At 59.6% G+C, this 24,967-nt stretch overlaps 1 protein-coding gene across 6 annotated transcripts; it reads left to right on the plus strand.

Annotated features, from left to right (window-relative positions):
* The first annotated feature begins 453 nt into the window (after nucleotides 1-453).
* LOC121021572 (receptor-type tyrosine-protein phosphatase V-like) lies at nucleotides 454-22,199 on the plus strand. Of its 6 annotated transcripts, none has more exons than XM_040462019.1 (35): nucleotides 456-1,683; nucleotides 2,091-2,179; nucleotides 3,803-3,867; nucleotides 4,217-4,265; nucleotides 4,444-4,716; nucleotides 4,910-5,179; nucleotides 5,375-5,638; nucleotides 6,487-6,741; nucleotides 6,843-7,088; nucleotides 7,253-7,528; nucleotides 8,761-9,033; nucleotides 10,848-11,111; nucleotides 11,310-11,576; nucleotides 11,895-12,176; nucleotides 12,494-12,634; nucleotides 12,920-13,130; nucleotides 13,600-13,667; nucleotides 14,618-14,744; nucleotides 14,866-14,913; nucleotides 15,558-15,651; nucleotides 15,832-15,922; nucleotides 16,030-16,106; nucleotides 17,104-17,238; nucleotides 18,260-18,382; nucleotides 18,946-19,106; nucleotides 19,196-19,331; nucleotides 19,708-19,775; nucleotides 19,938-20,025; nucleotides 20,142-20,220; nucleotides 20,311-20,387; nucleotides 20,527-20,655; nucleotides 20,873-20,983; nucleotides 21,090-21,250; nucleotides 21,607-21,742; nucleotides 21,965-22,199. In XM_040462019.1, exons 2-35 carry the CDS (start codon nucleotides 2,104-2,106, stop codon nucleotides 22,022-22,024), a joined length of 5,181 nt encoding a protein of 1,726 aa, XP_040317953.1. In that variant the 5' UTR covers nucleotides 456-1,683; nucleotides 2,091-2,103; the 3' UTR covers nucleotides 22,025-22,199. The 6 variants fall into 6 exon arrangements, with proteins under 6 accessions (XP_040317955.1, XP_040317956.1, XP_040317953.1 ...); XM_040462017.1 differs by having other exon boundaries at nucleotides 457-1,683; nucleotides 19,869-20,025; XM_040462018.1 differs by having other exon boundaries at nucleotides 457-1,683; nucleotides 17,104-17,193; nucleotides 19,869-20,025.
* Nucleotides 22,200-24,967: the final 2,768 nt, after the last annotated feature.

Below are 24,967 nucleotides of genomic sequence, written 5' to 3' on the forward strand. Positions count from 1 at the left end.
ATTAGCTGTGTGACCTTGGGTGCGTTACTGAACCTCCCTGAGGCTCAGTCTCCACATGAGGGTCCTCCCTGCCCAGGGGGATGGGCCTAGCACCTCTCTGATCTGTCCAGTGGTGCCGGGCTGTGAGCTGGAGAAGCTGGCCAGGGCAGGGGGCCAGGGGAGTGGTGTCTGGTGGGGGGGGGTCTGTGTTTCCTCTCCCACAGACCCCGGCTTTGTCCAGCTAGCCTGCAGGGACAGAGCTGCCCGGGCACACTGCCCTCCTCCTCTTGCCATCCCCCAGTCCCAGCGCTGCCAGCCACAACTCGCTGCTTTCGGGGTCAGAAGCCCCTTGCAGGGGCAGCTGTATCTGGAATTCTCAGAAGTTCTGGTTTCTTGGAGGCACCTAGGGAGCAGGCCAGGCCGCTGCCAGCCCCAGAGGCAAAGGCTGCCACCCTGTAAAACTCCAAATTCCAGAAGGGAGGCTCTTGGGTATGGGGTCTGCTGCTGGGGGCCAGGACTCCTGGGTCCTGCACTTTCCACAGGTCTTGCTCCCCTCCCTACACCTCTTCATTCTTCTCTGGAGAAGCCCTAGGATCATATGTCCTCCCCCACCCCCACCCCCAAATCCTGGGCCAGCCTAGGCCCGCTTCTACCACGGTGTTACAGGTGCCTGCTTGCCTCTGGCTGAGTGGGGGAGGCAGAGAGGCTGGGAACTGGGAGGCCTGATCCAGGAGAAGCCAGGGAGACACTGGAGGAGACCCTTGGTGGGTGGGACAGAGAATTGCCGTTAGGAAGTGTGGCCGTGTCTGGGCCAGCTGGTGTGAAATCTGAAGAAAGAAGGAGACTCATGCCCTGGGGCCCTGCCTCTGTCCTGGCCATCCCGGAAGCCCATCCCCCGCCCGACCCAGTTTCCCTGACACCTTTTGGGTACCTGCCAGTGAAAGGGACTTTCCCATACCCCCTGCCCCTGGGGCTGAAGGACCACCTCAGCATCTGGGGAGCCAGGGCCAGCCTGCCTGGAGATCCAGGAAAGAGCCCCATTCTTTTCCAGGTTGCTGGAAGCCGGGTCCCTGGCTTTAGGACAGAAGAGAGTCTCTCCCTTTCTCCCAAGCCTGGAGCTGGTGAAATGGACATCTATTTTACAACATGGGCCTTTCTTCCTGGGGCCCTCCCCTCCCCCTCCCCCTCTATGATGTCCCTGGATGCCCCCATGTACACATCCATCCAGATAAATATGTACACCCTCGCGGCTCATGCACGTGCGCGCGCACGCAGTGTGTCCATCCACACACGTGCCCAGGCTGCCGACACACACACACACACACACACACACACACACACACACATACACACATCTCACCAGTCTGCTGCCTCCAGCCCTTTGCTGCCTTCCCACAGCCTGGCCAGAGGGATCTAGGCCTACCCTCTCCCTGGTGACCTTCCCCGAGGTGTGGGAGGAAGAGTGGGAGACTTGGCTGTCCGGATCCACCCTGCCCCTCTCCTGCCTGGTGATTATCTTCCCCCGGGTGTGGGGGGTGCCCAAGGCCTGGCTTCAGGCCCTGGGAGAGGAGGGGGAGGGCCGGAAAGGAGCTGTGTGGGACAGCTGCAGGAAGAGACCAGGCTGGCTCACATTTGGGAATCAGGATGCCTGGACCTGTCCCTGCCCTCCTCTGCCTCCTGGCTGGCTTTCTCCAGAAGGAATCGGTAAGGTGCTCTCAGATCTCAGGAGGACCCCAAGAGTTCTCTAGGGAGAGGATGTGGGTTTGTCTGTGGGAGTGGTTGCTGGGCAGGAGACACAGCCCTTGTGGTACTTTTTTTGCTGAATGGAGAGGCTTGGGCTGGGGAGGCTGCCTCTTGTCTGTTAGAACCTTTCTACCCCCCTGGAGCTCCCTCTTCTGTCAGCAAGGCTGGCGGTGGGGGGCGGGGGTGGGGGTGGTGGCTGGCAGGCGTGCCTTCTACAGCCAGGGACCTTCTCCAGGACTGTCCGTAGGACTAGCTATGGAGTCTGTGCTGTCCCCAACAGGCCCCTATTGTGGCGACTCTCAAGCAGGGTCTCAACGTCCCCCCCCCCCATTACCTACAACCACGTCTTGACACATCGCTTCTCTTAGATTCTGAATTAGGATGTTTCCACCTCACTTCTCCCCTTTGCTGCTGCTGATTGAGACTGCGAGAAAGAGCAAAGAAAGAGGTGCCCCAGGTGAGGTGGGTGGGGGAAGGGACAAGGGTTGGCCCTTTCTTGGGGCCTTCTCCTTTAATGTCAGTTTCCCCAGTTGCTCTCTGCACCCCCCTGCCCCCCCTTTGAAAGAGCACATGCATGAATGTACACACGCGTGCGCGTGCACACACACACACACACACACACACACACACACACGGCCTGGAAAATCTGATGAGTCTGCAGTGCTCAGTTTCCAGGCCCCTATCCAGAGGCTGGGTGGGTGGCTCTGAGGTTTGGGGCTGGGTGGAGTGGGGGAAGGGCAGGCAGCCCCTGGCTCTGAATTGAACCAGTGGGAGGCTGAGTGGGTTTCTCTGCAGGCCTGCCCACCCCCCCCCCCCAGGCTGGGGCTGGCCCCTGAGAGCCTGGCTCCCAAGAAGCAGCCTTGCCCTTCAGTTTTTATACCTGCCTGTTTTCTGCGTATTCCCCCTCCCCACTTCCTGAGTTAGCGGCTGACTCCTGGGCTCCTTTCCCAGGGGCGGGGAGGGGGGGGTGCCCAGAGCCATTTGTTCCCCTTCTGTTCTGCCTCCCCCTCCCCTCGCCACCATCAGCTGTCTTGAGGTGGGGACACACGAGTGAGCAGTTCCAGGTGAGTAGCTGGCCTTAGGCTGGAACGAAGTAGGCCTGCTTCTAGGCCAAGTGCCAGAGAAGGTCCCCTTGCCTGCAGCCTGCTGGGGGCTGGGGGGTGGGCAGAGGCTGGGGTGGGCACCACTGATCTATGTGGACAAGGGACTTAAGTAAGCAAACGTCCTAGGGACTTAAGTAGCTCCTCAGAGAGCTCTGAGCTGAGAGGACCCTAATCCGGGGGTTGGGAGCAGGACTGGCCTTCTCGGACCGGGCTCTTCCCCTCTCTGGAGACCAGCTTCCTCATCTGGGCAGTGAGGGCGTGGGAACAGATGGGTCCCAGGGGCCAGGTGGGCTCTTCTAGATCTATAATCGCTGTGACTCAGGGACTTTAAGATGTGCTCTTGTGCCTCTGTCCACAGGGGCATGGTGCCACGTGGGTGCACAGAAGGGGACACACACCCACAGCTGTGGTCCATCCGTTCCACAGCAACACACATCCACGCGATGTAACCGGGACCCTCCTTTCCCTCTGCCGACTGGACAAACACTCTATCCATCTGCCATGTGTTGATAGGGTCGGCAGAACCACACTCCTCTCTGGGGTCGGGGAGTGGGGAGCCAGCTGCCTTTGCTATGTGTGCCCACTCGAGAGGCCATCCCTTGCCTTGGTCTTTCCTGAGACCCCCCTGGAAGGTCAACTGCTGGAGGAGGGGTGGAGGCGGGGGAGGCAGAGGGAGAGGCGGGCTTGTCTGCAGCCCACGGGGTGCAATGCCCTTCTACCTTCTGGGCCCCGGGGTCTCTCTCCCCTCATTGAATCTTGCCAAGGCTGGGTGGGCAGAGGGGTTAGGGTCCGGACTGAGAGGCACCTCCTTGGTCTTTGGCTGCCTGCCACCTGCCATCTCGCTGAAACTCGGCCTTCCCACCCTCGCCCGCCTGCCCGTCCGCGTCCGCCCGTCAGTCAGCCAGCCAGCCAGTGGGGCAAGGGGAGGGTTGGGGGGACTGGCTCCACCCCTGCTGCCTCTTAACTTTCCTTTACAGACATCGCGATGAGGCCCTCAATCCTGTTTGCTGTCTTCCTCTGGCTCCGGGGTTTCTTGGTCCAGGTGAGGTGGGCACCGGGGGCAGGCAGGCAGCTGGGGAGCTGTTCTCCAGGGCCCGTCCGGACTCCCACCTCTCTGTGGGGCCCCACAGCTGGTCTGCATTAGGCAGAGCAGAGGCTGTTCCTTCCCAGCCGCTGGCTCAGAGGACAGAAAGAACAAACCGCTTCTGCCTGCGCGGAGCTGCCTCCTGAACTTGGGGTGTGCCTGTGGGTGATACCCTTTTGTCCCTGTCTGGGGGAGTGCCCGACAAGAGGACAGCCTTCTCTCTGATCTCGGCCCTGTTCCCTGCTGGCTTCCACGGACCCCAGAGCCCTCTGCCCATCTCCTCCCTGCTCCTCCCTCCTTCCTATAGGGACATGAGTGTCACACTCTGGCAAGGAGCCCAGACGGAGAGAGTGGAGGTAGGTGTCTTCAGTGGGGGGAAGGAGGTCTGAGAGGTAGGAGGGAGTGGGGGTGCAGGGTTGGTTTCTCCATGCCAGGCCTTGCCTCTGCTCTGGCCCTTTTTTTTTTCTTTGCCTTTCCTCCTTCTTTAGGGGAGAAAGGGTATCGGGAGACTCTGAATGCGCCCCTTTTCCCCAGGACCACCTCTGAAAGTGAACGTCAGCAGCCAGGGGCGGCCTACTAGCCTCTTCCTGAGCTGGGGAGCCCCAGGGCCAGACAAGTTCAGCCATGCCCTCCGCCTCACCCACCTGAGTCCCCTGGGCTCTCCAGAAGGGCTGCAGCTCCAGGCCCACACCAACGCATCCAGCTTTGAGTTCCGGGACCTGGTGCCAGGAAGTCGCTACCTGCTGGAAGTGACTGCCCTGGGACCCTGTGGGCAGAATACCACCATCATCCTCACTGCCCGCACTGGTGTGTGGGGGCGAGTAGTGTGCAGGCATTGCAAGGGGTCCGAGCAGGAGGCATCTGTCCTGCAGGGTTGGCACAGGGCAGGGTAGCCAAGGAGGGCCATGCCTGGTACCGTGACCCATTTGGAAGCATTTGAGGCACAGGGATGTTGCCCCTTTGGCCCTGAACTTGGCACTTCTCTCTACCCCTGATGCAGCCCCATCACCTGTCTGCAACCTGCAACTCCGTAGCCCTGAGAGCCCGTCCAGCCTCGAGGCCTCGTGGGGCGCTGCCCCCGGGGGGCAGGATGGCTACCAACTTCTCCTCTACCACCTAGAATCCCAGACACTGGCGCGTAACATCTCCCTGCCGCCGGGCAGCCTGGCCTGCAATTTTAGCAACCTCCTACCAGGTAGCGAGTATGTTCTGGAGGTTACCACCTGGGCTGGCAACCTCCAGGCGAACACCAGCGCCCACCAGTGGACAGGTAAGGCAGGCACCTGGCAAAGGCCCAGACCAGGCGGTTGGTCTGGGACGTGGCGGGGGCAGCCCAGAGCCTCCTAGGGAACCCTGCCCCAACATAGCTGGGCTTCTAGTCTTCCTGGTTGCCAGGGCTGGTGCCGGGATCCCACGCCAGGGCTCTTTCTCAAGCCTGACTTTGTTCTCTCCATCCCCCTTCCAGCCCCCGTGTCTCCCCACCAGCTGGTGCTGCAGGCTCTGGGCACCCGTGCCCTGCGAGCCTCCTGGAACAGCTCTGAGGGGGCAGCCTGGTTCCACCTCATGCTCACAAACCTCTTGGGCGGCACCAGCCTGACTGCGGTAGTCAGACGGGGAGCCTCCAATCACACCTTCCTTCACCTCTCTCCGGGCACCCGCTACGAGCTGACGCTCAGTGCTGTTGCCGGGCCCCAACAGGCAGCGGGGCCCAATGTCACCGAGTGGACCTGTGAGTGCTTGGGGTGGGGGTGGGGGGCCAGTGGAGGCTCCTCGGCTCTTCTCTGGCTGAGTGGGTGGGATATACGTGGCGGAGGCCGGGGTTCCTTTGGAATCCTGTGGGGAAGGGATGAGGCACGGAGGGAGCGCGCCACCTGTTGGCTGGTGGCAGGTGCCCACCTGAAGAGGTGATGGCGGTGTAGTGGTCACCCCTCGAAGCCTTTGTGTGCCAGCCACAGATGATCTCATTTAGTCCTCAGACCGGCCCCACGCAGTCATGTCATCCCCAGTGTATGGTAGAGGGAGCTGAGGTTCAGAGACAGGAGGGACCCAAGGTCAAGCAGCTTGTGAGTGACCAGGCCAACCTGAGCCCAGGCTGGGTGCCTGCAGAGCCCATGTTGACGTTGCCATGTTTTTGCTCAGAGAAGCACTGTCGTGCATGGGCTACGGGTGGAGGAGCCGGACTGCCTGGGTTCTGAATTTCATCTCTGCCTCTCACTGGCTGTGGGTCTCTGGACAAGTTACTTACCTTCTCGGTGTCTCAATTTCTGTTTCTTTAAACGTGGCTGGTGACAGTAGCACCCCCTTCGCAGCGTTGTGGGGAGTAGACATGAGATACTGCGCGTAGGGTACTTCGTGCCCTGCTGGCATCTATGCGCTTGGTACTTGATGCATTATTATTTCTGTTATTGTTGTCCGTGGCCCGATCCCAGAATTCACCTAGAACGTGGCAAACGGTGGCTGCTGGCCTCTGGATGAGACGTGGTCAGTGTTGGAGGAAGAAGCTGGCGTGAGGAGGGTAGGATCTTTCTTATCCACCGTTTAGGTCTTTCTGCATATGTTTTCTCCTTTTACCCATAGATCCTTCTGCACCCTTGGACCTGGTGGTCATTCCCCTGCCCTCGGAGCTCTGGGCAAGCTGGAAGGCAGGGTCTGGTGCCCGGGATGGCTACCTGCTCAGGCTAAGTGGGCAGGTGGAGAAAACCATCACACTGGGTCCCGGAGCCCTCAACGCCACATTCCCAGGGCCCCTGCCCGCTGGACCCTACACTCTGGAGATGAGGGTCCTGGCCGGGCCCTATGATGCCTGGGCCTGGGCCAGTGCCTGGCTGAATGGTGAGTCTGGGCTGATGGGGAACAGGATGAGGCCCTGCCCAGGGGCACCTGCCTTGAGTGGCAGCTGGGTTCTCACTCTCCAGAATTTGCATCCTCTGCAGATTCTGCTGCCCAGCCCAGACAAAGCAATGGGACCACGCTGCAGCTGGATGGGTTGGGGGCCACCAGGGAGCCCAGGAGGCAGGCACTGCTCTACACTGAGGGAATCCCAAGCCTCCTCGGAAACATCTCCGTGCCACCTGCTTCCACGCAGGTCGCTTTGCGTGAGCTGGGGCCTGGGGCCAACTACCAGGTGGACATTGTCTCGTCTCTGGGAAACACTACCCAGAGCCCCACAGGCCATACAAGTGAGTGTCAGCCACTGTCCCCTGACCCTGCGGAGTGGGAGCGGGGGAGGCCTTGCCCTGGGGAGGGAAATCTGGGTAGAAGGGAGGCTCAGAAGAGCTGGGAAAGGGCTTCACGGGGCCTCTGACGCAGTATGGCCCCCTTACCAAACTGTCCCTCTCTTCAGAGCTCTTGGCACCACAGTCACTGGATGTCACCGGCAGGGGCAGCCCCTCTGACCTGACCATTGGTTGGGCCCCAGCACCAGGGTGGCAAGAAGGCTACAGGGTCACCTGGCATCCGGAGGGCAGCCAGAGGTCACCAGACAGTCTTACTGACTTGGGACCAGACAATTCCAGCCTGACTCTGAGGGGTCTAGTGCCCGGCTCCTGCTACACTGTGTCAGTGTGGACCTGGGCAGGGAACCTCAGCTCCCCCATCCGAAGGACCCGTGCCTGCACCCGTGAGTTCTCTGGCTTCAGCCTCTGGGAGGCCAGCCCAGGACAGTGGGGGTGGGGGCCCAGCTTCCCTTACTGTCCGCTCTTCTGCGTGCCTCCTCTTGACTTAGACGGTCCCGTGTCCATCCAAGGTGGGCCTTTCAGGAATCTATTGGCAAGCATTTTCCACCTCCTACCATTTGGGCGGCCATCCGCCCATCTATCCATCTATTCAACACACATTTTTTTTAAAATTTTTTTTTCAACGTTTATTTATTTTTGGGACAGAGAGAGACAGAACATGAACAGGGGAGGGGCAGAGAGAGAGGGAGACACAGAATCTGAAACAGGCTCCAGGCTCTGAGCCATCAGCCCAGAGCCCGACGTGGGGCTCGAACTCACGGACCGCGAGATCGTGACCTGGCTGAAGTCGGACGCCTAACCGACTGCGCCACCCAGGCACCCCGTATTCAACACACATTTAATGAATGCTTCCCATTTTTTAGGCACGGGGCTAGGTGCTGAGGCTAAACATTATGAACAAGACAGTCTAGGAATATTGACAAGTAAACGGAGGCTATATAAATATATGTATAAATACATATATGTGCACACACATATATAATGTGTATTATTTTACAGATCATATAAAAAACATAAATGTATGATGGGAATATGTACAACGTATTTCAAATCACATGCAACTGTGTTCTTATAGGTTAAAATTGATGACTAATGGGAAGTTTATGTGGTTCAGTCTAATCTTGTAGGACTTACAGAAGGGAAGCCTGCCTAGGGAATCAGGGAAGGCTTCCTGAAGGAGGAGGAGAAGGAGAGTGAACTGAGAAGCTTGTAGTCTGAGTTGGACAGAGAGGGGCTTTATGGAGAGGCTAAGCATGCACCAAGGCCCTCAGGAGAGAGAGGAAGAGGGAGAAGGAGAGGGGAGAGGGAGAGACAGAGACAGAGAAAGAGAGAGACAGAGAATGAGCTTGCAGGCACTGAAGGTCAGCAGATGAGCTGGAGACCAGGACCCAAAGGGTTAAACATTTAGGTGGGTCCTGGGCCTTGTGGGGACCCTGTGAGCCAGACATCACAATGTCAAGGAGCTGACCGTGTGGGGAGGGAGCTGGATTTATAGGCTGGCAGTGTTTGGGGCTCTCTCGGTGCCCAGGAGAAGAGCACGGGGGAAGGGGAGGCAGGGAAGACAATGGCAGGGGGTTTGCGTCATTCCGAATCTATTTCTTCCTTGACCTTGGAGTCCCTGCTCCTCCTGCCAACTTGAGCCTGGGCCATGCCACCCAGCCTCCTGCCCTGACCGCCTCCTGGAGTCCCCCGCCTGGGGGCAGGGATGGCTTCCAGCTGCGGCTTTACCGCCTGAGGCCCCTGACTCTGGAAAGCAAGGAGGCGCTGACTCCCGAGACTCAGAACTTCTCCTGGACCCAGCTGCCCCCAGGCACCTCGTTCCTGGTTCAGCTGGCCACCTTGAGGGGCCCAGATGAGAGCAGCAGCACCAATGCCACCGGCTGGATGCGTGAGTGCCCCCTGCACACCTCTTCCTTCCTGGCCACCCTTGCTGGTTGGATTCCCCAGCGGGGCGAGGGGGGCTGCGTGCTCCCCTTGACCTCTTCATCATCTGTGCGCAGGCAGCTGGGTTGAGACTGTGGTTGATCCCTGATCTCTAGGCACCAGGACATCCCTAACTGGGAATCCCCAGGGATCCTGGAAGGTGGGCAGAACCCAGGGGCTTGCTCTTGTACAGTGGCTGGGCCGTGCCACTCTCCAGGCTCTCATATGGCCAGTGCGGGAGTGGGGAGCAGTGGGGATGGGACCCAGGACCCAGCCTCAAGCTCCCCCTGGGCTGGGAGTGTTTGATAGCGACAGCAGTGACTCGTGTTCACTGGGCCCTTTGCTAAGTGTTCTCCCCATGTTCTCTCATTTCCTCCTCATGACAACCAGCCTAGGAGGTGGCTACTATGGCTCTGCCCATTTCACAGATCAGGAAACTGAGGCGCAGATAAGCAAAGTGACTTGTCCTGGGTTCCTCAGCCCTAAGTGGGGAGTCGGGATTCCATTTCTGACACTGTGACCCAGAGTCTGTGCTCCTAGCCGCACGCTAACCTCCAGAGAGGAGCGGGGGAGGGTGCCGGCGCTGGACAGGGTCATGCAGTTACTGAAGCATGCGACACACTGAGCAGCACACAGCGGAGCTCTCTCCTTCTCCCCTGGAGCCTCCACAGCCATAGACCTGGGTTTGGAAGCTCCCTCTCACACCGGCCTCGTTCCTTCTGCCTTCTCTGAGTGCTGCGTTCTTGCTAGAGCCAAAGTATAGCTGCTGTCACCCCTTCCCCCACCCTCAGAATCATCCTTCTCCAGGGTGGTGATTCCCCCATCCCCTGCTCTGTCCTGATTCCTCCCGAGGGCCACGTGACCTCAGACAGGTCTGAGAGGAAGCTGGAAAGAGCACCGGCCTAGGAGGCAGGAGACCTGGGTTTTAGCTATGGCCCAGTCCCTAGAGCAAACGTCCCTCTCTGAGCCTCAGTTTCCCCATTCGCAGAGGAGGTGTTGGCTGGGTGACTGGGCCAGGCTTATGTGGCTCCAGGGCCTGGGCTCCATCTGAGGGTGAAGGGGCGCAGCTTGGGCCCCCTGTCCTTGAGAACCTGCCCAGTCACTCAGAGGGTCTTGCCAAGCTGTTTGGGTACAGGGGCTGGTGCTGCCCCGTCCAGCCCTGCCTCCCAGAGGCCTGGCTGCTTTGGGAGGTGGAGGGGTTAATGTGTTCATGCAGTATTACTGTTTGAGCCAGCCCTGCTGTCGGCCTGAGCTGGTTCTTCCCTGCCTGGGAAGGATGGAGGGACACAGGAGGGAGGAGGGAGCCAGAGATGTGCTTTGCATTCTTTTCTTCTATATTCGTTTGTCCGGGCTGCCATAACACAGCACCACAGGCTGGGGGCTTAAACAGCAGAAATTTATTGTCTCACAGTTCCAGAGGCTGGAGAGCCGAGCTCAATGAGTTGGCAAGATTGGTTTCTTCGGAAAGCCTTGAGGACGGCAGCTTCTGTCCCAGGCTCCTGTCCTTGGTTTGCAGACGGCCCCCTTCTCCCTGTGTCTTCACACAGTCTTCCCTCCGTGCGTGTCTGTGTCCAGATTTCCTCTTCTTATGAGGACCCTGGTCGTAGTGGATTAGGGTTCCATCCTCATGACATCACTTAATTACCCCTTTGAAGATCTTATGCCCCCAAACAGTCGTATTCTGGGGGTTAGGACCTCAACATGAATTTCGGGGGGGCATAGTTTGGCCCACAGCACCTCTCTTCTTCTTCACCTTCCCATATCTTGCTCTCCCCACAGCCCCCCTCGCCCCTCCTCTGGTGAACGTGACCACTGAAGGTCCCACCCAGCTCCGGGCATCCTGGGTGCATGCTCCCGGGGCGCGAGACGGCTATCAGGTGACTCTGTACCAGGCGGGTGCCCAGGCAAGCGCCAGCACCGTAGGAGCCGAGGTGGACAGCACAAGCTTCTCAGCTCTGACCCCAGGCACTCAGTACGAGGTGGAGATCGTGTCGCAGGCTGGGCCTCTCGGCACCGCAGCGGCCAATGTCTCTGGTTGGACCTGTGAGTCACGGCTGGGAAAGGCAATGAGGGGAGGAGAGGCGGGCAGGGCTGCCTCTGAGACCCCTGGATTCTTTTCTTAGCCGCCACGCTAGTCCCATCTCCCAAATTCCGCACCCGAGGGCCCTGCCTGGAGCCAGCGAGCTTGTGGCCTCACGCACCCCACGCAGCTTGGTTCACCGGCTCTCTTTCCCTCCACAGCCCCGCTCGTGCCCAATGAGCTGTTGGTGTCGATGCAGGCGGGCAGTGCCGTAATCAACCTGGCCTGGGCCGGTGGCCCCCTGGGGCAGGGGGTGTGCCATGCCCAACTCTCAGAGGCCGGCCACCTCTCCTGGGAGCAGCCCCTGGCGCTCGGCCAAGCCCTCCTCGTTCTAAGGGACCTCACACCTGGGCGCCATCTGTCCCTGTCAGTGCTGTGCCAGGCGGGGCCACTCCAGGCGTCCACTCACCCTGTCGTGCTGCCTGTTGGTATGTTGGCGTGTGTCGGGGGAGGATGAGCGGGAGGCTCCAGTCCGGGCTGCGATGCTGCCCGTTCTATTCGGAGCCACCTGCTCCCCTCTGGTGGGGGCTTACCCACCCCTTCCCCGGGGATATGCTCCCTGTGCTTCTCCAGATGGGCAGTGATGCCCAAAGGAGAAGTTGTTTCTCTGTGTGGCAAGGGCCTCTTCCTGTGAACATAAATGCCCAGTCCCTTTGTACCTGCTGATTCTGACAGCTGCTGCCCCAGGTGCCAGCCTCTTGGGGTGCACCGACCCCCACACAGCGCAGAACCTTTGCTTCCCACAGAGCCTGGCCCCGTGGAGGATGTGCAGTGCCAGCCCGAGGCCACTCGCCTGGCCCTGCGCTGGATGATGCCCTCGGGGGATGTGGACACCTGTCTGGTGGTGGCAGAACATCTGGCTGCGGGAGGGCATGCTCACATCGTCTTCCAGGCTAACACCTCCGGGGATGCCCTCCTGTTGCCCGGCCTGCTGCCCGCTGCTTCCTATCGCGTCAGTCTCACCGTGCTGGGCCGGAATGGTCTGTGGAGCCGTGTGGTCACCCTGCTGTGCGCCACTTCTGCAGAGGGTAAGCCCTTTCCACGGTCTCCGGAGCCCCCTCTGCTCCCTTAGCCTTCCTCCAACATCACTGCTGGGGTTCTCACTGCCGGGGACTCTCCCTGTCCCCCAACTCCCAAGCCTTCCTCTGGCCCTGATCCAGATACCATAGTATGGAGCTTCACCGCCGGCACCCCGGCCCAGGGGTCTCTCGGTTCTTATTTAGTTGCACCCATCAGGCACTGGTTGCCAGGCACCGTAAGAGGTGCTGGGGATGTCACAGCATGGCCCCTGCCCTTGGCCACTGGCACCTAGTTAGGACCTCACTCTTCTCCTCTCCATCCCCAGGCTGGCGCCCCCCGGACTTAGCTGCAGCCCCCCAGCTGGAGCCTGAGGCGGGGATGGGAGTGATGATCACACGGGGTATGTTTGGCCAGGACGATGGGCAGATCCAGTGGTATGGCATCATTGCCACCACCAACATGTCACGTGAGTCCTGGGCCAGGAGGGGATGGGAGACCCTGGCTATTGCCTGGCATGGGACGGGGGGGCGGGAGGGAGGGTCCAGATACGGACCGCTAAGGTGAAATGCCTATGGCTGGCATGAGTGCTGGAGTAGAAAGAGAGACCCAGAACATTCTTAAAGATAGGGCTGATGTTGTGCTGTGCGCGGTGGGAACATGCTAGAGAAACAGGGTAGCCGCTTTGTGGGCAGGGAGAGAGGCTTCAGTCTCACTGCTGCCCTTCCGCTGCCCCTTTCTTGTTCCTCTGTAGTGGTGCGGCCTCCCCAGGAAGCCATCAACCACACGTGGTATGACCACTACTATGGAGGACAGGACTCCTACCTGGCCATCCTGCTCCCCAACCCCTTCTACCCAGGGCCCTGGGCTGTGCCGAGATCCTGGATGGTGCCTATGGGTACAGAGGACTGTGGCCAGACCCAGGAGATCTGTAACGGGCAACTCAAGCCAGGTTCCCAGTATCGGTGAGGGCTAAGACTGAGGGGGCGGGGGCTTTTAACTTTCACTGATGGGTTGTTTGCACATTCCCTCTGCAAAAGATCTGGACTGACTTACGAAGAGAAAGCATTTGTTGGCCCATAACGGTCCACAGAGTTATTTCGACTGGGCTCCCTGGTAGGCAAGGCAAAAAGGAAAACACCCATCTGTTACATGGTTCTTTTTTTCAGGAAAAAAAAGGGGGGGGGGTGGATTCTGTTTCAGCTTTCCAAGGATGTTTAGGTACCTATGTTAGGGCTTCTTGCTGTGGGAAGGGAAGATTGAAAAGAAGTCAGGGGTAGCTTGTTCAGGTAGCGTGACACATAACCTCTTAACAGGTGTGGAGAGAGGCTCTCGCTCTCTGAGTGTCTATTGTTAATGACTCAGTGTCTTGGGAGGGGCTTTGCCCTCTTTGTTTGCCCCTCCAGAACAGAAGGTCCTGTTTCTCTGCCCCAGGTTCAGTGTCGTGGCCTTTACCAGATACAGGCCTCCTGAGACTGTTATCTCCTTCTCAGCCTTCTCAGGTAGGGTGGACACCTGGCTAGAGTTCCAGCTGGGCCCCGGGGCAGGGGAGGAGTGCTGGGACCCCCTGTTCTGGGCTCGTCCCCAACCAGCAACAGGTAGGATTGAGCTTGGATTCCAGGGAGGGCACGTCCTGCCCAGCAGAGCTGGGAGACCCAGAGCCAGTGCTGAAGGTACTGCTAGCACCTGACTTGGCCTGGGTGGGCTGAGTGGGGGGGGAGGGGGCGAGGCACTAATGAAAGGGGCTGTCACTGCCCGCGATCACACTACCTTCCTGCACTGCCCCACTCTGTGCTGTCGCTCCCAGGCCACTAAGATTCTAGAACAGCACTGTCCAATAGAAACATAAGGCAAGTCACAAGGGTGAACCACATATGTATGTTAATATTCCCTAGTAGCTGTGTTAAACAGGTAAAAATAAAACAGGTGAAATTAGTTTTAGGAACATTTTATTTAAACTAAGCTATCAATATTATCATATCAACATGTGATCAATTAAAAAAATTCTTAATGAGGTATTTTACATTCTTTTCTTTATTACGAAGTCTTCGAAATTCTATGTGTATTTCATGCTCGTAGCAAAGCTTAATTTGGAGTAGCCATATTTCAAGCACTCCATGCCCCCTTGTGGCTAGTGGCTACCATATTGGACAGTGTAGTTCTAGAAGGTCCAGGAAGCCAGGTCCCTACCCTCTTCTTTTCTTTGAGGGTGTCAGGGAGGGGAGTAGAGCCTTTGGGGAAAGCTCAGAAGCCAGAGGCAGGGAGAGCTTGCTGGGCATTTTCAGTCCCCATGCAGGATGGTCCCCTTGGCAGCCACTTCTGGCCTCGGGTGGTATTTGGGACTTCTGAGGGGGGTTGTCACTGTGCGCTCCTCCCAGAGGCTCTCAAGTCCGGTCACCGCAGAACAGTGGGACAAGGCTACTCTACTCTACTCTCCCTTTGCACTTCATAGAGCCCAGGGCCAGTGTCTCCAGGGTAGCCATGTCCCTCCCAGCGGCAGTGGGCATCATGATGGGCTGTGTCCTCACAATCTGTGCCCTGCTGGGCCTGCTGTACTGGAGGAGGGTGAAGGGACAGAGGTGAGTGAGAGCGAAGGCTGGGGGCCAGCATGGCTGGGGGAGGAATGGCTTCTTCCCCAAGAAGCTCCCCGTGCCCCTACCCCGTTGGGCTCCCTCCCACACGCCTCTTCATCCTTTGCAGGGCAGAGAAGAGTCGGTTTTCCCAAGAGCTGACAGTTTACAACCTGCGGTGAGGGCACCTTCCCATGTCTCCTCGTGGTGTGCTGGGCAGTGTGGCCATGCCTGGCATGGGTCATGGTGGCATCGCCTAGTCTCCCCAGCAGCCTGCGCCTCCGGGACTCCCTTGTCCGTCACCTCACACCTCTGTCACACCTTCACGAGGCCTTTTCTCCAACCCTAGAGCTCATCTGGCTCCTGTCTGCCCGTTCAGCCTCCTCCCCCTCCTCCCAATTCACCCACTCCAGTCCTCACCTTACCCCTGACAACTGGGCCATATCAGGCCGAATCTCTTTCTTTCCCCGGTGATGTCAGATCTGTAGTTCTCTCCTCTGGTCCCTCCTGTGCTCCCCTACACCGACTTCATGTCGAACCCACATCGGTGAGCATCGACTATGCACAGAAGCCCTCCTCAGAACCGGTGATGGTGGCAGGGGCTGAAAGCCTCGTGTGTGCCTTCACATGTAGATCCTGTCCACTCTGCCCTCCTCCATCTGTCCCCTTGTCTGTCTATCTGCACTGGGGACTGGCGGCCCAGGCTGTGCATCCGCATGTGCGGAAAAATGCGTGCCGGCTCCATTCCAGGGGGTGATCCAACTATCCACTGAGCTCAGGGCAGGACCCTGCCGTGGGCCCACTCCCTCCCTCTCCCACCAGGCGGACCCATCGGCCAATCCCTATCCAAAGCTTCCGGCAGAGTTTTGAGGCCAAGAGTGCACACGCTCACCAGGCTTTCTTTCAGGAGTTCGAGGTAAGGCCTCTGCTGCCCTTGGGCTCGGAGCAGAGACGACCTGGGCCATCTAGGTTGGGCTGGGCCTGTCCTGAAGTCTGGGGGGAGCTCCCAGCCATGCACACCCCACCCCTGTCCCTCCCCTGGTGTGGGGAGAGATGGGTCCACTTCAGAAAGCAGCGCTTGGCCCGATCTCTGCAGGAGCTGAAGGAGGTGGGCAAGGAGCAGCCCAGGCTGGAGGCGGAGCACCCCGCCAATGCCACCAAGAACCGTTACCCGCACGTGCTACCCTGTGAGTGCCGGGGAGCAGATGGCCAGGGCTGGGCCTGGACGGGGGTGGGGGCGGTGGGGGGTGCTCCCTATGCCTGGGCACTGCACACACAGTTTTTCCCTCTGCAGATGATCACTCCCGGGTCAGGCTGACCCAGCTGGAGGGAGAGCCCCACTCCGACTACATCAATGCCAACTTCATCCCGGTAAGGGCCACCTTCAGAGCTGGCTGTGGGTGTGTCCGTTCGGGAGACTGGCTGCTTTGCAGGACACGCTGTCCTACCCTAGCTGTAGCAGTCGTCCATGAAGATCACCAGCTTGTGTTCCTTTAGGTCGACCTGGCACATATTTATTGAGGGCCTACTGTGTGCCAGGCACTGTGCTGGGCCTGTCGGAGTCAGAGCTGGCTACCTGTGTTCTTGCCTTCAAAGCAGCACACTGTGTATGTGTGTGTGTGTATGTGTGTATGTGTGTGTGTGTGAGACAGGCACACATGCGCTGCCTGTGTGTGTCACATCTACCACTCAGTGTGATGAGTGCTGTATTAAGGGGACAAGCGTGGTATTCAGAGAACATGGAAGAAGGAGAAATTCAGTCCACTCGAGGAGTCAAGAAAGGCTTCCTGGAGGAGGGGACGTGTAATCTCTTGAAGGATGAGTAGAATTTTGATAAAAGACGAAAGAGGGGAAAGGTTGGAAAGAACAGCCAGAGAACAGCTGGGTGCACACGCAAAGACAGCGTGGGGCCGGGGTGCCGGGTTGGGGGAGGTGAGACAGCACAGGTAGATTGGGCCCGGATGAAGGAGGGGCTTGATCGTTAAGCTAAGGGCTTTGGCTTTTACTTGCTGGGCCATGGGAGCTGCGGACGATTTTTGAGCATGGGAGAAACGTGGAGTTTGGTTTCAGAAGGGGGTTGGTGAACAGGTTGGACTGGGGAGACTATTTCTGTCACATTAGTACCTTCTTACTCTCATGTGGGCTTTTCTTGCCCCTTCAAGGTGGCGCTGGGGTGCTGGTGGTGTCTCTGAAGCCACCTCTCCTGGTTTGGATTCTTGGGGCACACATGTGGTCATGTGCACACGTGTAGGCACACTCTCCTCCTTCCTGGAAATCGCACACGGGACATTTACTGCTGCGTGCCCGGTGGGGCTTGGGGGACTGAAGCGTCACCAATTAACATGCTCCTGTCTTCTGCACTCCCCAGGGCTACAGCCACCCGCAGGAATTCATTGCCACCCAGGGCCCTCTCAAGAAAACTCTGGAGGACTTCTGGCGGCTTGTGTGGGAGCAGCAGGTCCGCATCATTGTCATGCTGACCGTGGGCATGGAGAATGGGAGGGTGAGCATGCCTTGCAGTTTCCTAGAGTGGCCACGGGGTGGCGCATGTTCTCCTTACAGGAGTTCTCCCCTTACCCTCTTAGGTCTGGGAAGGTAGGTGAGGCCTGAGAGAGGCCAATCAGTCCTGGAGGTTGGTAGGGGTCCCCAAGGCCACCCAGAATGGGAAGCAGTTAGAGGGACCAGGTACTCAAGCTCCCCGGTTGACTCCGTTTCCTCTGACCGCTGCTGTTTCTTTCTTTCCCCCCCCCTTTTTTTTTTTAAGTTCTTATTTATTTATTTTGAGAGAATGAAAGCCCAAGTTGGGGAGGGGCAGACAGAGAGAGGGAGAGAGAATTCCAAGCAGGCTCAGCACTGTGAGCGCGGAGCCCAATGTGGGGCTTGAACCCATGAACTGTGAGATCATGACCTGAGCCAAAATCAAGAGTCTGATGCTTAACTGACTGAGCCACCCAAGCGCCCCTCACCTCTGCTGTATCTCATTATTTCCCCTTGCTCTTGTTCTAGGCAGAGGGGGGCAAAGGCGTTGGGGGGGAAAGAATGGGGTACGGACTGTCTCGGGATGGGCATCAGAGATAGGGCTTTCTGCATCCTTTCTTTCAACAAGCCTGGGGGATGGATGTCTCTTCTCTGCCCTGCTCAATGCAGAGCCCTGGGACAGAGAGAGCACCTGCTGGGTTTGTCCTCCAGCTGAAGCAGTGAGGCAAGGCCAGGCAGCCCTAAATAAAGGCATCCAATTTTGTAAAGGAGCCCAACAGCTGCCTTGAAGTCTTAAGGGTCATATGAGAGGTGTGGGGGTGACGGTGCTGGAGGCCAGCCAGAACAGAGAAGCTTCTGGATGAGGTAGCCGGGGACTCGGGTTTGTACAGAGAGCATAATTTCAACAGGGTGGCAGAGACCAGAAAGAAGAGTGTGCGTGTGTGTGTGTGTGGGGGGGGGGGGTTGGTCCGGATAAACCAGGGGTGGCAGTAATGAGGCTGGGCCCACAGCCACCCCACACCCTTGCTCTGACCCTCTGGCCCTAGGTGCTGTGTGAGCATTACTGGCCAGCAGACCCTACCCCTGTCACCCATGGTCACATCACTGTCCACCTGCTGGCTGAGGAGCCCGAGGAAGAGTGGACCAAGCGGGAATTGCAGCTGGAGCATGTGTGTGCCCCAGGGGACACGGCAGGGTGGGGCGGGCATTCGAGCTGAGACTCTGAGAAGGTTGCCTCACCTCCTGCGTCCCCTGGCCTCCTTCCTTCTGAGAATTGCAAGCACTCAGCCCCTGCCTGTCCAGGGAAGTTGGTTAGGGAGAGGGTAGGGAGGCACAGGGAAGGTTCAAGTGTTATCCGAAGCGACGCAGTGCGTCAAAGGTAGAACAGGGTGAAGCGACGGTTTCTGCCCTGCACTCAGTTCGGGGCTCCCTGCTTCACCCCTCACCCCTTGTGCCCATCAGCCTTGCCAGGCTGTGACCTCCTGGGGCAGGAGAGCCAGGGACTGGCCTCACCCCTCTGCCTCGGCATCCCCTATAGGCCGACGCTACTCAGGAGGCTGGAGAACGAAGGGGTCAAGGGAAGCATGCGATCTGAGGGGCAGGTTTAGCTGTCACCCCGCTGAGGGTGGAGGGATCAGTCGCCCTGCCCTCAGGGATCTGGTGAAGAAAGCCGAAGGGCTGAGGCCAGGGACCCTGGGGTTAGGCCCCTGCTCCCATCCCTTCCCGTTCCCAGATTGTCCAGCAGCAGCAGCGGAGGGTGAAGCAGCTGCAATTCACCACCTGGCCTGACCACAGCGTCCCTGAGGCCCCCGACTCCCTGCTCTCCTTCGTGGAACTGGTACGGGAGCAGGCCCGGGCCACCCAGGGCACCGGCCCCATCCTGGTACACTGCAGGTGAGGGCAGGTGGGCGGGCCTGAGGGGAGGCAGGGGAGGCGGGGCTCTGGGACCTCGGGCAGGGCTCAGCCCAGGGCTGTCCCCACAGTGCGGGCGTGGGCCGCACGGGCACCTTCGTGGCCCTGTCAAGGCTGCTGCAGCAGCTGGAGGAGGAGCAGGCGGTAGACGTGTTCAATGCTGTGTATGCGCTGCGGCTGTACCGGCCCCTCATGATCCAGACCCCGGTGAGGGCTCGGCAGGCTGGGCGGGGCAGCCAGGGTCCTGAAGGAGTGGGCGGGAGGTGGGTTGTGGGGGGCAGGGGGAGGCCACATCGAGTCTGGAGGGGCCGAGGAAAGGAACTCGAGGGGGCACACTGTGGACCTGGGGGGCGGGGCTCTACCGTGTCGCCATCCTATCTGGCCTTCTGTTTCCCTTTCTGTCAAAGGGGGGAGGTGGGGCAGGCCTCTGGCGGCTTTGACGCTGTGCGACAGCGACAGCGTGGGCAAGGTCCCAAATGGCCCACCCCCCTCACCCCAGCCCTGTCTTGCCGGTTGGGCCCTTGGAAAATCCCTCTGCTGGGCCATACTGCCTTAGCAGACTGACTCCTCCTCCTCCTGCCAGACCCAATACATCTTCCTGCACAATTGCCTCCTGAACAAGATTCTGGAAGCGCCCTCTGACACCCCTGAGTGAGTTGCAGCTCCCCTGGGGCCCTTGTGGGGTGGGGGCACGGGTTCCCTGTGCCCTCCCACCAACAGGCCCCTGATCCTATCCATGGGCAGAGCTGAGAAGACCAGAAGCGGGAGCTGGGGAACCCCGAGTGCCTCCTCCCCTCTCCGCCCCTCCCCCAGGTCCCAGCCCATCTCGGTGATGAACTTCGCAGAGGCCTGCGCCAAGAGGGCGGCCAATGCCAACGCCGGCTTCTTGAAAGAGTACAAGGTGTGTTTCAGACCAGGGGGTGGGTGACAGCTGAGGGGGCTGTCCTTGCCCAGACAGCACTTTCTGTGGGTTCCGTCCCGCGGAGCGCCCTGAGCGCATCTCCCCCGCCCCCGCAGCTCCTGCTCCAGGCCATCAAGGACGAGGCTGACTCTTCCGCGCCCCCTCCTGGCCATGAGCAGGACAGCACGGTCGCCTGTGAGTGCCCGCGGACTGTGGGTGGGCGGGCGCCCCTGGGGCCCGGGGAAGAGGGCCTCAGGCAGCCTCACCCTCACCATCTTCCCTCAGATGATTCTTCTCAAGTGCGGTTTTCTCCGGTGGAGGAAAGTCCCCCTAACGAGATGCTCGAAGCCTGGCTCTTCCCTGTGAGATGATGCCCTATTACTTGCCCTCTCTGATCATTTGTGCTTATTAAGCTGGAGCTGGGGGTCTCTGGGGGCCCTAGAGCTGTGGTGAGCAGGGGGCACCCTCAGTCCCTGGGAGCCAATGAGTTGTGCTCTGCAGGGTGGGCCTTCTGGCCATGACCACGTTGTGCTGACTGGCCCTGCAGCACCCGAGGAGTTCTGGGAGCTGGTGTGGGAGCATAGGGCCCATGTGCTGGTCTCCCTGTGCCCACCTGACACCTGGGAGAAGGTGAGGGGGGCAGGAAGACCCCTAACCCTAACCCTAACCTAAGGGTTAGGAGACACAAGGAAGGCCTTCGGCATCAGATGGCAGTCAGGGTGGAAGCCTCGGGAGCTGGGACAGGGGTGGGGGGTGGAGGTCGTGGTGTGGCGGGCCTGTGGGCAGGGTGCGTGGGCAGAGAGCTCGGGAAGCCTCCTGAGCAGCCCTGACTTGGTCCCGGCGACAGGCGTTCTGGCCGACGGAGAAGCAGCCCGTTGTCACAGACATGGTGACAGTGCACTGGGTGGCTGAGAGCAGCACAGCGGGCTGGCCCTGTACCCTCCTGAGGGTCACACATGTAGGTGCTGGGGCCGCAGGGTGTGGGGTGGTGGGCTCTGTGGAGGAGTCTTGGGCTGTTTTCCTCTGCTCCTCCCTGGCACCAGTGCCACTGCCTTTGTCCCCAGGGGGAGAGCAGGAAGGACAGGCAGGTGCAGAGGCTGCTGTTTCCGTGCTGGGAGCCAGGGCGTGAGCTCCCTGCCACCACCCTGTTACCCTTCTTGGCCGCCGTGGGCCGGTGCTGCTCTCGGGACACGATGAAGCCAGGCACACTGCTGAGCCACTCCAGGTGCTGCGGGGCAAAAGCCTGGGGGGTGTGGGTGCCGGGATCCCCTCACTGCCTCTCCAGCAGGGCCTCACATCTATCCCACTGAGCCCTGCTTGGGTCACGGGTCAAAAGGACACGGTCTACACAGTCTCCCAGTGCTCCTGTCTCCTTACTCTGCCTGGATATCTTCTGGGAATATGACATCTTTTAGGAATATACCCCCTCCCTGCTTGGGCCCAAGCTGGCTGGCTCACCAGGCACCCGGTGTCCCCTTCCCAGTCCCCAGGCCCGCGTTGGGTTTCCCCATATACCTGGATACCCCAGCACCGCCCCCTTCCCCCGCTCCCATGCCCTATCTAACTCAAGGTCAATTGCAGCAAGGGTGTGGCTCAGCTGGGCACCTTCCTGGCCATGGACCAGCTGCTGCAGCAGGTGGGGGCTGAGTGCACTGTGGACATCTTTAACGTGGCCTTGCAGCAGTCGCAGGCCTGTGGCCTCATGACCCCAACGCTGGTGAGAGGCCACCAGGGCTTAGCTGTGGGAGGGAGTAAGGAAGGGGGTAGGGAAGGTTCTAGGAGCCATCTCTAGGCAGCACTGTCTGGGGAGTCACCAGGTGGTGCTGGGGACCACGATGCTCCCAGATGGAACCCTAAGGGTTAGGAGACACAAGGGAGGCCTTCGGCATCAGATTTGGGCAGTCAGGGTGACGCTCCTTACCCCGACGTCTGCCACCAGGAACAGTACATATACCTCTACGACTGTCTGAACAGAGTGCTCACGGACGGGCTGCCTTGAGTCAGCACTGGTGGCTGTGCTGTGCGGGAGCAGAAGAGGTCTGTGCCCCGTTGGTCAGTGCCAATCAGCCTCAGCAAGCCCGCTGGGGCCTGGTTTCACTGGGAGGGCCTCCTGCACGCTGGGCCCTGTGCCGTGAAGGGGGAGAGGTGAGCAATAAAGAATGTGCTCAACCTGAGACTGTGTTCCATCTGTCCACCCTCCAAGGAGGAAAGAAATGGCCTCAAAGACTTGCACGACACGGGGCCCAGTGCAAGGGCCGGGTGGGCAACCATGAGCGGGGGGTCTGGCTGAAGTGGCCGCCCCACAGCCTGCATGCCGTGGCTTTTCCCGGGGAGCAGCCCCGACGCCCCACCCTCCAGTTTTTCCAGTTGCCTCAGACTTCAGTCTCTCCACTCGGTCCCTAGTGTCCTGGCGTGCCCCAGATCCAGAGCCCCAGGTACTCAAGGTTCTCCTGCCCCACCTACCACCCCCGTGTGCAGCAAGGACCAATCCTTGCCTTCTGTTCCCTTCTCCCAGCCTTCCCGCCATCCCCAGCTGTCTCCACCTGCCGGGGCCCCCAGGGTCCTCCTCAGCCACTGTGTGCTGCCCCGTCAGGGTGCAGGTGTTGTAGCCACACTGACGTGGAGGGCAGGGGCCGGGGGCTTTGCTGCTTCCACGGGAGGCTGTGCCTCAAGCCAGAGTTGCTGAGTTTTCTCTGCTCCTTTGCTCCCAGCTTCCTCCCCTCCGCCACAGGAGGGAGGTAGGAGAGAAGGCAGTGAGGGACTTTTGGAGGAGAGAAAAACCGGGAGGGGGAACAGAAATGGGGGGGGTCGAGGCCCCCCCAGAGGTATCCCACACTCTTTAGGACTCAACTGCACACCGTGCAACATGATATGGTCTCATAAGCTCCTGTCTGACTCCCTGATTAGACTGCACAGTATTGGATGGCAATGTGCCTGACGCTGGACACCAACTGTCCCTGGTGGGGGGCCCTGGGGTGGCGGAGGGGACACAGAGAAAGCCTGGACAAATCAGAGCAGGAGGCCCTGAAATGCAGTTAGGTCCCCAAATGAAAGGGGAGCCACAGCTCCCACTGGCCAACCTGAGTTCCTACAAGAGTACCAGGGGTCAGAGGTCAGAGAGGGCGTTTCTCAGGCCTGGCTGGAGAAGGGCGACAGAGGTAGGGCTTTCTGCTCCATCAGGACCCTTCCCAAGATGAGGTTAGACCCTGGTGCTCCCCGCCCCCTCCCGGGGGAATGGATATGGTGTTCTCTTCTAAATTATGTTTATCAAGAGTCAGAGGTTGGCCCCATAATGACCCTCAAACCGGAAGACTGGAGACTAGCTCTGAGCCCCCCAAGCCTACCATGGGGGGCTGCTGCTGAGGTCCAAACAGGGCACAGCCATGGCTTTTCCAGTCTGGGCCCCTCACGCTGGAGCAGCGGGAGCTGCAAAGAGGCAGGCGAGTGGAGCCAAGCTATGGGTGAATGAGGCCGGAAACGCAGGCAGACCTGGGAAGGCAGGGGCGGCTCCGATGTGTGGGTCTTTCTGGTAGTGGGAGCTCCTCAGTTAGCAGCAGAAGGGGAGGGGGGGGGGGGGTGGGGGGGCCCCCAGAGGGTGATGTGAGGTATGGAGGGGTATGGCGGTATGGGGTGGAAGGAATATTGGCTGCCTCTGAGGTCTCCAGACTTCGGGTGCACACTCTGGATGGACTTCGGGTACATCTTCTGGATGGGAAGAGGGCCCAGAGCGGAGACAGAGCCTAGTTCTAGCTCTGCCCTGGGGCTTGGCTCAGCGTGGGAGAGACCACAGAAAGCAAAAGGCTACATGAAGGAAGAACAGCCAGCCCCAGGCGGTCTAAGAAGAGAAGAGGGACTTGAACCCACCTTTAGCCACCATCCGCTCTGCCCCTCAAAGCCCTGGGCCGCTGACCAGGAAGGACCCTGGGATTCCCGCCTCGGGGTGGTGGCGGAGCTGCAGCTGCAGCTGCAGCGCTGGCCTCCAGGTGGCGCCAATCCGCTGACTTTCAGGAAGCCTCCGACAACCAGCCGGGCTCAGTCTCCAGTCCCATCTACCTAGCTCCGTCCTGGGACAGGATCAAGGCGATCCCAGGGCCTTAGACGTGACTGGGGCTGCCTGCATGCAACGTACATTCGGTGGGTGGAAATCCGCACCCCTTTCTTTGGTGGCCTGGCATGGCTCCTCAGTGAAAAGACCCCTCTTCGTTGCCTACCACTTTTCTCTCTCCATACCTTTCACGGCCTGATCCCTTTGGGGACAACGCCTAACTGCCCTCCTCCAGGAAACAGGGTGACAAGGACAGACTCTGAATTCCAGTTCTGGGGCTGCACCCCCCCCCTCCCCCAGCCGTAAGACCTTGAACAAATCACTTCCCTCTTGGGTCTCAGTGTGGAAAATGTGGTAGAGGGTTGGGGGCCTATGGGAACTCTTAAGGTTGCTTGCATAGGGCCTCCTCCAAGTCCCATGTGACCGGGTGGCTGACCCTGCAGGCAAGAGGGTCCCCAACCCACAAGTGTAGGCCCTGGGGACATCACATCCTTCCAAACAAGTGCAAGTGCGGGTCCCTGACATGCTCTCTCCGCTCATTCTCTTAGGGTTTCTTTGCCTTTTTTTTTTTTTTTCTTTTCCTTTCCTGGATGAAATTCCTGCCAGCTCCGAAGGAAGGAGGGAAGGGGAGCGAGCCGCAGCGCCGAAAGTTTCCTTGACTCCTCCTCCGCCTGTGTCTCCCTCCCTTGCCAAGCCCAGCCTGTGAAACTGAATAACGAAGATCACTCAACAATGCCTGCCCCTCTCTGACTGCACCGACCCGCGCTCCCCGCCGCTGCCGCCGACACCCAGCAGAGCCCGCGGGGCGGTCCCCACCGACGGCGCTGCCCGCCGGCCCGGCCGCGGGCCCCAGAGGCGAGCAGCGGCTGCCACCGCGCCGGTGCGCTCGCCCCTCCG

This window comes from Herpailurus yagouaroundi, unplaced genomic scaffold (assembly GCF_014898765.1).
Source record: "Herpailurus yagouaroundi ecotype Mexico unplaced genomic scaffold, PumYag 308, whole genome shotgun sequence".
In the NCBI taxonomy this organism is placed as follows: domain Eukaryota; kingdom Metazoa; phylum Chordata; class Mammalia; order Carnivora; family Felidae; genus Herpailurus; species Herpailurus yagouaroundi.

Bases quoted from the DNA above. Each gene is read 5' to 3' on its own strand.
- LOC121021572 (XM_040462017.1), top strand. From the start codon at position 2,104: ATGTTTCCACCTCACTTCTCCCCTTTGCTGCTGCTGATTGAGACTGCG. The intron at 12,177-12,493 runs GTAAGCCCTTTC...CTCCATCCCCAG, and splicing joins GTGCGCCACTTCTGCAGAGG to GCTGGCGCCCCCCGGACTTA. The intron at 19,776-19,868 runs GTGAGTTGCAGC...ATCCATGGGCAG, and splicing joins GCGCCCTCTGACACCCCTGA to AGCTGAGAAGACCAGAAGCG.